At 38.8% G+C, this 15,834-nt stretch overlaps 1 protein-coding gene across 1 annotated transcript; it reads left to right on the top strand.

Moving 5' to 3' along the window:
* The first annotated feature begins 2,003 nt into the window (after positions 1–2,003).
* lck (LCK proto-oncogene, Src family tyrosine kinase) lies at positions 2,004–15,220 on the top strand. The gene is made up of 13 exons (XM_031288694.2): positions 2,004–2,250; positions 4,006–4,118; positions 4,758–4,824; positions 5,234–5,324; positions 6,402–6,500; positions 6,631–6,734; positions 7,075–7,224; positions 7,318–7,470; positions 9,277–9,456; positions 11,543–11,619; positions 13,861–14,014; positions 14,251–14,382; positions 14,516–15,220. Exons 2-13 carry the CDS (start codon positions 4,011–4,013, stop codon positions 14,710–14,712), a joined length of 1,512 nt encoding a protein of 503 aa, XP_031144554.1. The 5' UTR covers positions 2,004–2,250; positions 4,006–4,010; the 3' UTR covers positions 14,713–15,220.
* Positions 15,221–15,834: the final 614 nt, after the last annotated feature.

Genomic DNA, 15,834 nt, shown 5'->3' with positions numbered 1-15,834 from the left:
TTTATTAGCATTTAAAATTAGTATTATTACATGGTTCTAACTTTTCATGGTTCTAACTTTGGGTTCTGTGCATGTGTCTATGCACAATCTACTATCAATCTTATCCAGGCTAAATGTCACCACACGCTCCATCAGATCCATCCCCGTCATCCATCCTAAGTCTTAAAGTCATCCTGTACAATAGTCTCTTCTTTCCTGCCACTAGACATTCATGACCTGGTGTATCCAAACATAAGAAAGGGGCCCCAGAGGGATGTGCAGAACCACAGACACTGTTGGACATACAGTAATTAGTCAAACAAAAAAACAAATATGCCTTGGCGGAGTGCAGCCACTGCATGAAATTAGAGCACAACTGGGACTGTTGACATGATCCTAATGTGGCATACGTCAGGACACGGATGACCTCACGTGCGACGTTAGGCCCCAATAGTGGAAATGAATATCATATGGAAAATGCACAGGTCGAGGTATTGTACCTTGAGGCCTCATTCTTCAGTGAATGCTTTTACAATAAAGCTCTGCACACTTGAGTTTCTCATGCCACTCAGCTCTGCCCTGCACATAGTTTCACTTGACCTTTCCCCCCCATATCATACCACTTGCCATCACATGAGCAGAAGCTGGTTTTAGAGTGTATTTATTGAAACTAAACAAACTTAAAAATGTAAGATATTTGAATTGGTTAAAAACATGAGTGTATATGAGTAAGCATTAGAAGCAAAACAAAAGCAGCACCCGCTCAAATGAAAGAGGCCAGCACCTGCATCGTGAAGCGGGGCGGTAGGAGGGTCGGAAAACTTTCCGCATATTGATAGTATCTCGATTCGATTGCGTAACAGAATGTGATTTCCAACCACATTTAGAAGTAGCGACAACTGTGGTCAAAGGGAAACTAGGAATACCCTTAAAGGCTCATAAGGTCTCCTAAAAGCTGATCTCCAAAAATGGTGAGGCTCTTTTAAGTATGTGCCTGTTGATCCACGGTATTATTCATGATATTCATATTAATGAGGAATTCGTTTTTATGATGAGATTCTGCCTTCAGAAACAGATAAAATGTTTGAAACCAGCTTACTAAAAGACTTTGTAGTTCATCCAGCCTCCTAGATTGACACTCTCTCAGTTATGTGCTTTAACGGAAAAAGAGTGAGCTCAGGTGGTTTCATCAAGTGAGACTCAATCTATGTTGTGGCAGTCTTCTAAGCACATGTCTGTGCACTTCCTGTAAATGCTTGGACTGACTTCCTGCCGGTGTGTGCTCTGTAGCAGCAGCAGCCGTTCACCACAAGAGAAGAGATGCGGCCCACAGCAGAGTTGTCTGAAAGGTGTAGAAAAGTGTTAGCACTCTGAGAGACTTGTTCATTTATGTCTCCTTTCTAAATGGGACCATGGTGTGGCCTCCATTCAATTTTTGACTTGGTTGTGCAAATCAAGGCCAAAGTCTATTTTTAAATGGCTCGCTGGCCACACACATAACAAACACAAACCACATGTGTGATTGGTAAAGTTAGCCTTGTGTTGTGATACTAAACCTTAGGCTTGAAACTACTACACAGGAAACATGACTGTCCCAATTGGCTAAAAAATGGTACACCAGGACAAATGGTATTTTGTGCGGTGTTACTATAAATACATAATACTATAAATATTGTAATTAATTATTATACTGCTCAGATCAGCCTGATGCTATTTGAAATCATATTTCTTATCAAATACTCTCTTGTAGGGTAAGTTCTTTTGATTAACTGGACCACCACCTCACCTTAAAGTTCACTGACGCACAGCTGTTACACACAAAAGTGAAATATATAAATATAACCTCACCACTGTCTCACAGTCTACCATAGCCTCCTTTTTTTCTTTTTTTTTATCTGTATTGGAAACATCTTTGGGAAAGGAGCAGTCCTGACCCCTATAATGTTCCCCCTGCTCACACACAGCTGCATGGTAAAGCACCTGTTAGAAGCCTGCAGAGCAACCCTCAACCTTTCAACGACAGGAAACTCTCAGAGTCGCTCTCCTCCACTCCTCCAAAGTGTGTGACACACATCAGCACTTCTATCGAGTTAGTTATAATAAGAGAAGCGGACGATTTCATTTTCACACCCGGGCTCCAGGGGTGAAAAACTCACTCATTGCTAGGTAGCTCTTTTTAAAAAAAAGATAACTATTTAACAAAGACTATCTCTATGGCGGCACGTGAAATCTGATATTGTTGGACGCTTGAAGAGACATATATTTCAAGAGGTGAGTTTCAAACTTGTGCGTTTATCAGTGTTACATAGGTTTAGAATATAGAGAAAGAAAATACTGTGACTAAGGTACAGCCATTATCATTATGGTTCTCTGTAATTATCATATACAATATGTTATATTGATCACAGGGGTTGTTCACAGTTGGTAGAGTCTTTTGACTTTTATGTAATATATAAAAAAATTTGACATATAGAGAGTAATAAAAATGTCCACACCCAGAAGGTATGGCCAACTAGCTAAAATCCATATTTAGTTGTTGCATGATATTAACGTTTAGGCTAATAACAAAACATATTCAGCAACTGGTTGTGTCATCGTCACTGTTGATAAAAATCAGTATTACAAAAAACACTGGACAACATAAGAACAACAGGATGCTTTCTCATTGTAATAAAATATTAATCTGTATCTTATTAATCCAAAATGAAATATCAACTTCAGGCATTTATGTGTTTGTAAAGACAAAGCTGTCACACAAATGTGACTATATGCGAGAGATAATGTAGGTGATAATGACTGGATGTGAAGCACAAAAACAAATTTGAGTATGAAACGTCGAAATTGGAACAAAATAGGTACAACAACAAGAAAATCCATGTGAAAATGTCTTTTTATTTGTAAATGTAGTTTCTTTGTTTATGGTGTTCTCAATTGCATTTTGGAAAGGTGTAGTTTATTAGTCAATAATCTTCACTGACAATTGTCAAAACATTTTTACAGGCCACACGACCATCTACATACCCATAATACTTTGCAAACAATAACAATCATCAGTATTTGTTTGGAAAGGCTTTTAGCTGCAGATTATAAAAAGAAGAGGGTAGCCCCTCAGTGGAAAATGCTGACTTTGTTTGTGTGACTCCCTGAGTGCCGGCCAGTAGAAGTAGGAGTGCTGATTATTCAAGAAAACTCTGGTGATCCTCCTGTGATTCGTTCCTCGGGGTCTCTGTACAGTGGTGGGTTGTTATTGCCAGGTCAATCCTTTCCAGATTCTTCTCACGGCTCTGAGCCTTTGGGTCACTATGGCTGCTGCGATTAGCCCACTGACCTGGTTCCATGAGTGGCCCAATGGGAGCTAAGTAAACTTGAGAAAGCCAGTTCGTACAGTGTACCAATGTAAAACACAATACAGAACATGCCACATTGGATTACATAAGATTAGTATTTGCAGAGTTTTATAGAGCCTACTATTCAAGTCTGAAGAAGAATTAGAACATGAAAATGCTGAAGATGTTGATAATAATGTAGCTGTTTGTCACAGTTCTGGATGTGATTTTATTTGACTTTTGTACGGTGTCAAAAGAGTACCTTAAATAACAGCTTTTAAAGATGATAGGTTCTTAATTTCCAGCCTGATTAATTACTGAGCCTCCATTTTGAGACAAGGCTCTCAGTCACATCCGATTGAAGCAGTTTTCGGAAACAAAACGTTTTGTGTCTTCTGTTAGTGTCATCCACCTACAAATCTTTAAAAGGCCATTTTATTTGGATTTTTTCACGTTTTTTTTTTTTTTTTTTTTTTGTTAACAGTATTTGATTCCATAATTCAAAATGCAGTGCATGATACTTGAAAACTGTCTTGAATTGATATGAGAGACATTTATTTGGGGACACCAGCTATCTAAGATGCCGGCCAAAAAGAAAATACTTTCATTAGCTATTAAAAAAACGGAGTATTCATTATTTTATGAACATGTTGATGCCCATTATACCTTCAAAAAAATAACTCTAAACTCTAAATTGCAGAAAAGATGGGATGTAACTGTAGTTCCGACTATTCAGACAGCGAGTGGATTGAGAACCTGGATGAAATCTGCGAACACTGCAACTGCCCCATACCTCCCCAGTCATGCAATCCAGTAAGTGTATATGGACATTTTGTATGTGCAGGCATGTACTTGTGTCAGTACATCGTACATTGTAGTGTATGAATGAGTCTGTGTGTAAGTGAGTTTGACATGAATGGCTTTTGGTTGTTAGTGTGGTTGAATGTGAATGGCCACTTGGAGGACATGGACATAAGTGTGACTGCCGTACAAGTGAGAAGGTGCAAATGGGCTCCCACGGTGGGAGCCCATGTTATGTTCGCACCTTCTCATATCATAATCTATGGAGTCCCACCATATTTTTCATGTTGTGTAGATTATGTAACCATTTCCAAGAAAAGGTTTATATCTTAAATAACTGCAAGGGAAGTTGTCTTTTGTGTGTGATTAAGTGAGTAATTATTACCTCAATGTTGTTTGTTTCCTCTACATGAGTTAGATGTCTCATTAGATTATAAATAAAGGAGAAAACCACCTGTGCGTGCCACAATACACGAGACATTTTGTCTGGGAGAATAACCGATGACATCTGCATCATAAACCAGAAATGTGCATATCTTTTTACTGCAAATGTGGCATTTGATAGTTCATTGTTTTACTGCATGAATCTTCTATCGTTCTTCAACAAGCTGAATTTAAGATGCAAGTCTAACCTTGTTTTTCCCTCACCAGTACACAGACCAGCTGATTCCATACAATTACCCATCACAGCATTCGCCTCCTACATCTCCTTTACCAGGTGATAAGATACAGAACATTTTTCCTGTGTGTGTTTCATTATCTACAGGTGCAAGTAGTGGTGGTAAAGTAAAGTAGTGTGGAAAAACAGAATGGCAGTAGTAGTACAAATAGAAAATATAAGTAAGTGTGTGAGACATTTACAAATTTCAAAGTGCTAAAGTATTATTAAATGTATAATTGAATACATAAGACAATTATAATAATACTGTATTTGTAATAATACATTAAAAAAAAGCTTTTTATTTTTTCCTTTATCCCCAATTAAATTGAAAATTACACATTTATTTTACATCTGCATGTATCGTTCACATCTTTTCAATTTCTCACTTTTCTAATTAATTTCTCCTTAAATAATTTTAGTGTATGCATTTGATATTTTTCTAAAAATTACAATATTCCTCTTGCAGACAACCTTGTGGTGGCCATATACAGTTATGAACCCAACCATGATGGTGACCTGGGATTTGAGAAGGGAGACAAACTCAAGATCATCAACAAGTAAGAGTGGCTGGTTTAGCACATAGTAAAGCTTGGTAAAAAAAGATTTCTAACAAAATTCCAGCCCCAGATATTAATTTGTATACTATCAACTTACACCCACGAGACCTGAAATTCGAATTTATTGTAAGTGTCGGACCACTACATGCAGCAACATAACCCATGTGCATCCTTGCCACCTAATGTATGTTAAGTATTATTTACAGCTCCAAAACTCAAACCTGGGTCTTCATAGTGGTCTTGTGAGCTAAGGCACATATCACATATTAACCGTTGCGACTGGAGACTTGTTGCATGTTAATCCCCCTTGCTCTCGCCCAATGTTTCCTGTCTCTCTCTACTGTCAACTGTTGAATAAACGCAAACATGTCAAAACGTTTCGCTGTATATATACATATATATATATATTTGGCTTTATTTGGTGGTCCAGCAAACTACTGGAGTTTACTTTCAATTGATTAGGGTTGTTACCATTGACAACAATAATGTCCTTAGTAATATGTCTGGAAATGTTTGGGGGTTACAATTACATGAAGAGGAGTAATGATTACACACATAACATGTTTTTTTTTCTTTCCCTAAGGTAGATTATAACATCTTTTAGTTAGTTTTTTTTCTAAGGTAGAGTTGAACATTTTCCAGTTTTTTTGTGCAAAACTAAACCAGACTGTAATGTAGGAAGACAAAAAGTATAAAATATGTAATTGAATAGTTAAATGAATAAATAAAAAAAAAATTTGGTTGGTGGCTGGACAAAGAGTTCTGTGAAAATATGATAATTCATTTTGATTTTAGGGAGGACTACTCTTCTGATGAATGCCAAAGGTTTAACAAGCAATATTCAATGTGATTAAATAGTGTATGTAACTTGGAGTGAGCATCTCTCATCTGTCTCTTCTGCTAATATGTAAGACAAGACATTCAGTACCTGCCCTCTAAGTGTGGTACATGTACATCACAAAGATCCTTTTTGCCTGTGGGGGGTTCATTGAAACACATTCATCCCAGAAAGTCTAGACTGCTGTGAGGAGTCTCTGGTATGTTAACTTACTCATTGCTGTGTCTTTTGACATCCAGGGATGATCCAGAGTGGTATTTGGCAGAGTCTCTCACCACAGGCCAGCAGGGCTACATCCCGCACAACTTTGTTGCAATGACCACAATGGAGACTGAACCGTATGTCATACAGGAAACATAACTGCTCTCAACGTCACGTCACACCATCTCATATCATGCATGCTGTGTCCTTAAGGGAAGGGAAGTGGTTCGCTCAAAGTGTGAAGCATATTGTGTGTTTTTGCTGCAGGTGGTTCTTCAAGAACATTTCTAGAAACGAAGCCATGAGGCTCCTGCTCGCTCCTGGGAATACATTGGGCTCCTTCTTGATTCGAGAGAGTGAAACAACCCAAGGTGATCTTTTTTCATCATGGCATTGACTCATTATGCAGTCTACGCATAAACAAAGTTTCTATTTCACAAGGTAGTTTCTCCGAAGTATGGCCTTCCACTGTTGGCCACATTTGCTTATTTTTAGACATGAACATATTTGTGTTGGAAATGCAGCACAAACATTGCTAACCCCACTAGATGCGTAATAAATAAATATTCTTTTGTACTGTAAAGCTGTATACATATGCTACACATAAGACCCCCAAACTGACGTTTAAACCTAATTTGATTTCTGATTTTTAAATATTTCAGATGAAATCTGCATCATCTCACAATAGATTATGCTTCCTCTTTGTTCCAGGGTCATTCGCCCTTTCAATCAGGGACTTGGACCACAACACTGGTGAAGGAGTCAAGCACTACAGAATCCGCAACATGGACAGCGGTGGCTTCTACATCACAGCCAAGATATCCTTCAACTCGCTGAAGGAGCTCGTCCAGCATCACTCACGTACGTGCAGCCTCTTGAGGGGATTAATAAAGACTGCTGTGGGGTCTTTATCTGAATGATTCTAAACCTGCCTCTCTTCTCTCTGTCGTCCAGGTGACGCAGATGGGTTGTGCACAAAGCTGGGGAAGCCGTGCCAGTCGAGGGCACCGCAGAAGCCCTGGTGGCAGGATGAGTGGGAGATTCCGCGCGAGTCCCTGAAGCTGGAGCGCAGGCTTGGAGCAGGACAGTTTGGAGAAGTCTGGATGGGTGAGTGACAGAGGAGACGATATGGGGCTTATGACTGATTTCTTAAATTAAAAGTGTCTATTTTGTACATTTTGCACAGATACATCACATGTACAAAGCCTGGTTGCTCAATCAAGTTGTGGGCTGCTAGAAAGCCTTTAGCCAGGTTTTTTTTTCCTGCAGAGTATGCAAAACAGTTTCCTCAACACAGTCTTAATTTTAGGCTTGTATGAGCTGGTTAACTGGAGAATGATGAGAGGTATTATCCCTGTTATGTAACATCACTCAAACAACATAAATCAAAATTTCCAAAGAGCTCACGGATTAGAGGAATGGTCTCTTACCAATACTTGAATGAATGAATTGAGTCTATTGTCATTGTGGAGTAAACTAGAAGGGTATCAGCTGAAATAATCTGTGCTTATTATTGTGCTTATTATTCAATTAAATGGGTATTTGCCCTCTATTTTCCATCCTAATTTGCCAGCACAATTCAACATCCCAAATAAATCACTGTACTAGAGATAAACATTGCCAACCATGGAACTAGTCACCATTTCACATCCACTTTCTATTTACAGTATATTCTTGCATGTAGTCTGGGCACTGTATTTGTTTCTCTATCTTCATCCAAGCATTGCTTCAAGGACATACTTGAATAATGGGAGTGACTGTCACTTGCTTTTAAGTGTTTATTCTCATTAGCTTACATGAAAATATGTGATAATAACCATCCTTTATCACGAGAAGATTTCCACTGTAGATAAAAAAGAGGTGAAGGAGTGCTTTAAATAGTGAATGTAATCTTTTCCCATTGCTACACTTCATGCATGGTTTAAGATGTTAAACATGTTACATGACTGAAGATGGAACTGGTTGGCTCTGGGTTAGATTGACATGTCTTAGTTTGGTTAGTGTACCAGATCTGGAATGAGATCCTGTTAGCATGAAAGTCATGTGGAACTGTTAGTTTAGCACATATTTGATCACAAGTTCAATAGGTTGACAGTTTTAGTATTGAGTGAAATAGCTCAACAACTACTGGATGTTCTGTTTAAATTGGTACCAATATTAATGGTCCCAAAAGGATGAATCCTAATGACTTTGGGCTTTCTCTGACTTTACTTCTAGTTCCATCATCAGGTCAAAATTCCAATCAGTTCAATTCTTTGGTTTATGACCAAATACCTGCAAAACTAATGCCATTCCCATCAGCCTCTGCTATACTTTGTGTTTACTGCTACTTAGCAAATGTCAATATGCTAACACTCTAAACTAAAATAGTGATAATGTCTCCTAAAAATGATGTTCTCATACACATAAGGGCATTCTCAATTCCGTTATGAGAGAAATGCATTTTGTTCGGGATGACATTTGTCTTCGACAAATCAGAAATACTTATCTAATTGAAGTCCACTTAACCTACGTCACATATGTAACATACTTAACTACAGTTAAGTAACAAACACAAATTTTAACCCAAACCATGATATATATTCCTAAACTTAACCAAGTAGTTTTGTTTCGATTCACAACATTACCACATGTTTAAAACTGTGACCGTTTTACTGGAAAACACGTTTCAGTCGGAAGAAGAATTCAGTTTCGTTGTATGGGAATGTAATTTTTAGGAGACAGGGTTGACATTATACCTGCTTAACATCAGCATGTTAGCATTGTTACAACATTGTAACATTTTAACATCAGCATGTTAACATTGTAACCTAAGTACAGCCTAACAGAGCTGCTAGCATAGCTGTACACTCTTCATCTTGATTAAATCAATGCCTTTCAGAAACCCACTGATGTCTAAATGTGTTTTGTCAGGTGTCTACAATAATGAAAGAACGGTGGCAATTAAGAACCTGAAGATGGGCACAATGTCGGTGGAAGCCTTCCTGGCAGAAGCCAACATGATGAAGAACTTGCAACATCCACGCCTTGTCCGCCTCTTCGCTGTTGTTACCCAGGAGCCAATCTATATTGTCACAGAGTACATGGAAAATGGTGGGTAGAAATATGATGTGTGTCACAGCCTGAGGCATTTTACTAATAACAACAACCATCAAGATTTCAGATATCACTGAAAGCATCAAAAGAAAAGGAAAACTATGGTCCCAGGGTATTTCCATGAAATTAAAGAAATCCTTCTTTAATCATACCAGCTCCTTTCAGTTCAGTTTATTCACCTGGAATTTGTCTAAGCCTGTCTGAAACTATAATTTTCTTAATCTCCTGCCCCGTTGCCCTTAACACCAAAGGCGGTGTCATCAGGGTAAGGTCTGCGCCTGGAGCAAAGACAAAGTAAGTGTTTTATAGGCAGTGGCACATCGTAGACATTCAGGATCAAACATGTTGATCTGGTATCGGACTATGAGTGCAAGCTTGAACAAAAGACTGGGCTGCACTATGTGTTTAACCCTTTTCATGAGTCATAGTGTTTTCAGACTCCAGTGACTCTTTTGAATTAGCTGAGCACCTTTTGATCACACAACCACAGCTGCCTTTGTATTTTTTTGTGTTTGATAAAAGATATGATATGAGACGCACATTACTGGAACAATACCGTATAATCATCACCCGTGATTGGTCATGAATGCAGCTGTGAAAGCAAACCTAAATAAGGGAGCTAAGTCATGAGCCTTGCCTCCCAAAGCATGCTGCTCTGCTGAAGTGGCCTGCCTTCTGATGGGCTATTTTCAGCTTCTCCTCGCGACGCTCCTGTATTCGCCGCTCTGTGTTAAAATGTTTCAAAGCAAACATGAACTTTCACTTCTTTGCCAAGGCCTCTGCAGACAGGTTACTGGTGTTTACTCACCGAGTGGAAGTCTCTCCTGGCCCGTCTGAGATCGCTGGGGTATTAAAATAGGAGAGTGTGATTCACCAGGTTATTGTTCACCGAGACCCCTTGATGATACTTGGCTACTTTCCAGAGTCTGTATTGGCAGGTTGTTCGGCATCTTGCACTGGATCTCTTCCTCCCTTCTTACAAAACAAAGTATATGTGAAATGACTGCAAATCACAAACACAAGTAATAAATTGGGGTCATGGTAACAGCTGCAAACAACTTTTCATATTACAAGCTCTATGCCCTGTAATAGTTTATTACGCCCAAATGCAGCAGTCATATGGAACGGATCCAGTATCTGTTTCACTTTAACCTCAAAAGTCTTTGGCATTTTTTTTACACTTGGAGGAACAATAACAAAAGGCATAGAGAGATGCTGTCACAAACACAGCAACAGCCTTACAGCTGAATTGAATGGAGTGCCTTTGTATGGTCTTGTTTGAGTGGCCTGTAAACCACCAGCAGTGGCTCTACATGAGGATGCCTCTTTGTCTGGGATCCATGTGTGGACAGGAGACAATTGCCGCCTCTGTTGTCAAGAAAAAGGATGGCTCGGAGTAACCGTCTTTTCAGTTTGTCCCTTTTTTTATTTATTATTGAAGACAACAAAGATGGAAAATAACAGGCGTGTCATCCCAGCTTCCCTTTGTGACCTTGACAAAGAGCGTTCCTCTGGCTCTCAGACTTCAAAAGCAGTCTTCCGGAGTTAAGCAGAGGAGCAAAGGCCTCCTCTTTCCTGGCACAGTCATTCCTCTTAAAGCATTTCCTTTGGTTTGACGTGGTTGGCTGGTGTGCAGAGGTATTGTTCTGTGCTAATCAAACTAAACACAAAGTCATCTGTCAGAAACTATGCATCAAGTTGACTGATGCTCCGTGTACTTCCTCACAGTGTTATGTTCCCTGATCTGAACTGCTATTCTGGTCCAACTGACTATTTATGTCTGCAGGGAAACATTGTGTTTTTGACCAAGGAAAATAGTGTCAGTCTTCTGGACAAAGCATGACTTTACCTTTGTTTTCCAATTAATCTAATCTAATTAATCTTCTGCACCTTTAAATACAATACAATAAACAAGTGTATGCATCTGTAATATTCAGGATGTACTGGTGGTTGGAATCTAGTTTATTATTTGCAGAAAGAGGTCCCTGGTGTTGAGGCTGACAATATTTGCAAGATAAATTCAAATTGTTCAGCAAAAAGTGCTTTCCTGAAAGGAGATATAACTTGAATGTCATTTTTACAGGTAGCCTAGTGGATTACCTGAAAACGACAGAGGGAAGCAATTTGCCCATGAACACTCTGATAGACATGGCGTCTCAGGCAAGACATCTCTTTTTTTACTATCAATATGTGTCTGCGCTTATCTCCATACTCCATTTTACCAGATTCTCTTTCATTTGTTCTTTTACCTCCTGTTCTCTCAGCATGATCCTCATAGACAGGAAACTGGCCACTGTTGTAATGAGGCTTACACTCAACACTAATCTTGTAATAACGACAGAGCTGGGTGTGTGTGCAGAGGTGCATGTGTATTGTTATGAACATCGGTTTTGACAATAATAAATGAAACTTTGTTAACCAAACAGCCCGAATAGGTTGCAAGAAAAGTCTACTCACTACAGTGCCGACTCAGCTGAAATGTAAAAATCTGAAATGTAAATCTAATCTGAAACTAAATGTATAATGCAGATTTTCCGCTTAATTTCTCTGAAATTGTAAAATCTCTTTAATCAACATATGGTAAGATGCTCTGTCACAGCTCTGCAATAGATACAACCACTGTTGGAACATGGGGTTTGACATGGACTGGAAGTTAAAGGGATTGTTCAACATTTTAGGAAATATGTCTATTCTCTTTCGTGTCGAGAGTTACAATGGAACATTGATACCACTCTCATATTTGTCTGTTAAATATTAAGCTGCAGCCAGGAGACAGTTAGCTTAGCTTAGCACAAAGACTGGAAACAGGGGGAAACAGCTGACCTGACCCGGTCGAAGTTGACAAAATCCACATACCACCTCTAAAGCTCACTAATAACATACATATAACATTCATTTTATTTGATTGTTTAATTTGTAGCAATGTGTAAAAATGAAAAGTTGTGGTTTTACTAGTATAAAACCAGACTATTTCCTGGGTGCAAGCAGTGACTTCCTGGGGTCTTATAGTCACTGTGGGGTTGTCAGGAAACCAACCGAGACTCGAGCTAGTTTAAAACAAACAATTCAAGATATAACATGTTAATTAGTTAACTCTAGAAGTGCTTGGCCAGGCTAGCAGTTTTCCTGTTTCCTTTTTTTTCCTTCTTTATGCTAAGCTAACTTACTACTGGCAAGTCTCTGAAACAAAGCGTATTTCCCAAAATGTTGAACTATAATCATGCCCACATCTATTTCTTGAAATTTTGCATGTCAGTAAAGGAACTTTGACTTACATGTATTGTGGGTGTGGGAATGGAAAACACAACCACAGGAAGACAGACTAAAATTTCAAAGTCTAACAAGACAAGAGATTCTTCATCCGGAGTAGGCAATTTCTCCGACGCCTTAGAGCTTAGAGGTAGAGTTTATACAGAGCTTTGTGGTGAACATATTTTACAGAAAGATGCTTTTAAGCCAGTTGTCATGCACTGGTAGCATTTGCGGTAAAAGCGCCAAAGCAAGTAACTCATTTTAGTCTAACCATCATCATAAAAATTCAGGTGATTAACGACCTTGCTCTTGCCGCAGTATTGGACACTCTGTCCACATCCTTATGCCTGCCTAAAATGTGTGTATGTAATCTGCGGAGTTTGAGATTTTAATCAAATAAATGTCAGCTATAGGAGAGTAAAGCAGATACCTTAGATAATTTAATGAATCCAAATGCAAATTAAGTTTCAGACTGAATCATACCACAATCAAATGGAGAGTAAAGAGGCGTTAAGTTGCCTGAGTGGGAAGCCATGACGACGGTAGAAGTTTATGAAATACACAGACATACCTACATGTCACGTTTCTGACAAGACCCCCAGGGCCAATTGCACCTACGTGATAGATTCTTATGTTTGAAATGTACACCACTGACCCAGCAAAACATAAAGAGTTAGACACACACACACACACACACACACACACACACACACACACACACACACACACACACACACACACACACACACACACACACTTGCCTCATGCATTAGGTGTAGTACCAATTTTCCTCTGAGGTCTGACTATGTAGAAATGACTCATGTAGTACTTGATTGAATCAGAAACACAGTCACTGGAATAATCCGTGTCTGATAATCTGCAGTGGTAAAGGCAGGACTGTAGTTTTTAATATCAGGAAGTAGAGGAGACACAGCTGTGTACCTGGGTGGAGTACAGAGGTAAAGGGTATAAGAAACTGACCTGGGGAAGTGGTAAACTCCCTGGTTTGGAAGTTCACCAACCCAGTTCATCTGTCCAACACACACAAATATTACACAATATTAAAACATACACAGGCCCCTTACAATCATGCATTTTTTGCTTCTACGTAGTCATAGGGCTTGTCTGATGATGTGCTGCCTCCTGCAGGTGACTGATGGCATGGCTTTTATTGAGGAGAAAAATTACATTCATCGAGACCTGAGAGCAGCCAATATTCTGGTGTCTAATGAACTCATCTGTAAGATTGCCGACTTTGGACTGGCAAGGCTGATTGAGGACAACGAATACACAGCAAGAGAGGGTAACAACACCTAAAACAAATTACTTATATAAAACAAATTACTTATATCATATGTTCTTTTGAACCTATGGGACTTTTTTTTCAGGCTAAATAATGTGTCTTATAGAATATTATTTAATTTATAATAAGGCTTTTGTTTATGCACATTTGGTATGGGAAGTAATCACTTTAATTGTAATTACAAAAAAAGTGTTTGTGATTGTTTTGAAAAATAAAGTTTCCTCCTGTGTTCATAGGTGCAAAGTTCCCCATCAAATGGACAGCCCCAGAGGCTATTAACTATGGCACATTTTCCATAAAATCCGATGTTTGGTCATTTGGGATCCTCTTGACAGAAATAGTGACATATGGACGCATACCTTACCCTGGTAAATACTTACTGCACTCATACTTGTCCATCACGATATCATTTTATAAAATCATCCAATTACAAATCTAGATTATAATTGCTGAAAACATCACATCCATTGCCTACTCTCCCACATTTTACCTTTTGTTCAGGTATGTCCAACCCAGAGGTAATCCAGAGCCTGGAGCAGGGCTACAGAATGCCGAAGCCAGAAAACTGTCCAGAGGGGCTGTATAACGTCATGTGTCTGTGTTGGAGGGAAAACCCGGAGGACAGGCCCACCTTCGAGTACCTGAGGAGCGTTCTGGAGGATTTCTTCACTGCCACAGAGAGGCAGTACCAGGAATAGCCCTGATGGGGCAGAACAACATACAGACTTACAATAAATGTACTCAAACTAAAGGCACAGCCTGTGCAGATGGATGCTGGATTTTGTTTTGTTTGTTTTTGAAGAGTACCAACTTGATATTGATAGGGTAGAATTTGAAGTTTTATCAAATAAGAGTACTTTGTTGCTTCAAACTTATTTTGAAGTCGCCTCTTTGATATGATACAATCACATGTGGAACTGTAAACCCAGAAACTCTTGCAACAGTTGGACCACTGCAGAGCCAACAACAGAAAGGAGAGTGACTGATCATGCTGCTTGAATAGACTGGGAACTGTCTGCTGTAGCTGAATAAGTAGCTGCTCTCCTGGTGCTCATTATTAAGATGTAAATACTGTCAAAGGGCTTTAGCTGTGTTTTACCTCAGCAGTTTAATATGCATGTTTTATATTGTTTTACTTACAGTAAAAAGCTTTACATAGCCTATTTTGTTTGTTGTTACATTGAATAAAGCAGAACCCATCACAACTTAAATGAATCATCATCAGCCAAATATCTTCGATACCATACAAAAATGCTCAAATGTTTTATCAGTGCATGTATGACAGCCACTTAAAATATGTATTTGTGATCGTGCACATAGTTTTTCAATCATATTGAGCAGACAGCAGTGGTAAAATGTAGAACTTGGTACAGTGGCTCCAGGACTGTACTTATTTACAATTTTGAGGTAGCTGTTTGAGGTGCTGTTCATTGGTACTTCCATTTTACTTTTCCATTCTACCTTATATTTTTTAGAGACATGCATGAATTTATTAGGTATGATGCATTGCCAAAGATTAAACAACCAAGCAAACAGCTACAACAAATAGCTCCTCCTTGACCAGCTGCATTATTGAAATTGTGCAGGCTATGTACAGCCTACTCATATGCATCAGTTATGATGATCTGAAAATATTCTAGGCTATATAATAGCCTAATTTATTATTACAGGAACCATTCTGCTGCATCATGAGCTTTTTTTTTTACTACTTTACAATTTAATTTCTGTAGCCTATTTGTAATGGAGTTTTTCTATTGTGGCATTGGTACTTTTAATTAACGGATAAATACTTGTTCCGCCACTGCTGAGCAGGTAGTAGC

Source organism: Sander lucioperca, chromosome 18 (assembly GCF_008315115.2).
Source record: "Sander lucioperca isolate FBNREF2018 chromosome 18, SLUC_FBN_1.2, whole genome shotgun sequence".
Lineage (NCBI taxonomy): Eukaryota > Metazoa > Chordata > Actinopteri > Perciformes > Percidae > Sander > Sander lucioperca.
This window is presented reverse-complemented; position numbering and strand designations above follow the sequence as displayed.

Coding starts and splice junctions, on each gene's coding strand:
- lck (XM_031288694.2), top strand. CDS start 4,011: ATGGGATGTAACTGTAGTTCCGACTATTCAGACAGCGAGTGGATTGAG. Junction 6,501..6,630: donor ACCACAATGGAGACTGAACC/GTATGTCATACA, acceptor TTTTTGCTGCAG/GTGGTTCTTCAAGAACATTT. Junction 11,620..13,860: donor TGATAGACATGGCGTCTCAG/GCAAGACATCTC, acceptor TGCCTCCTGCAG/GTGACTGATGGCATGGCTTT.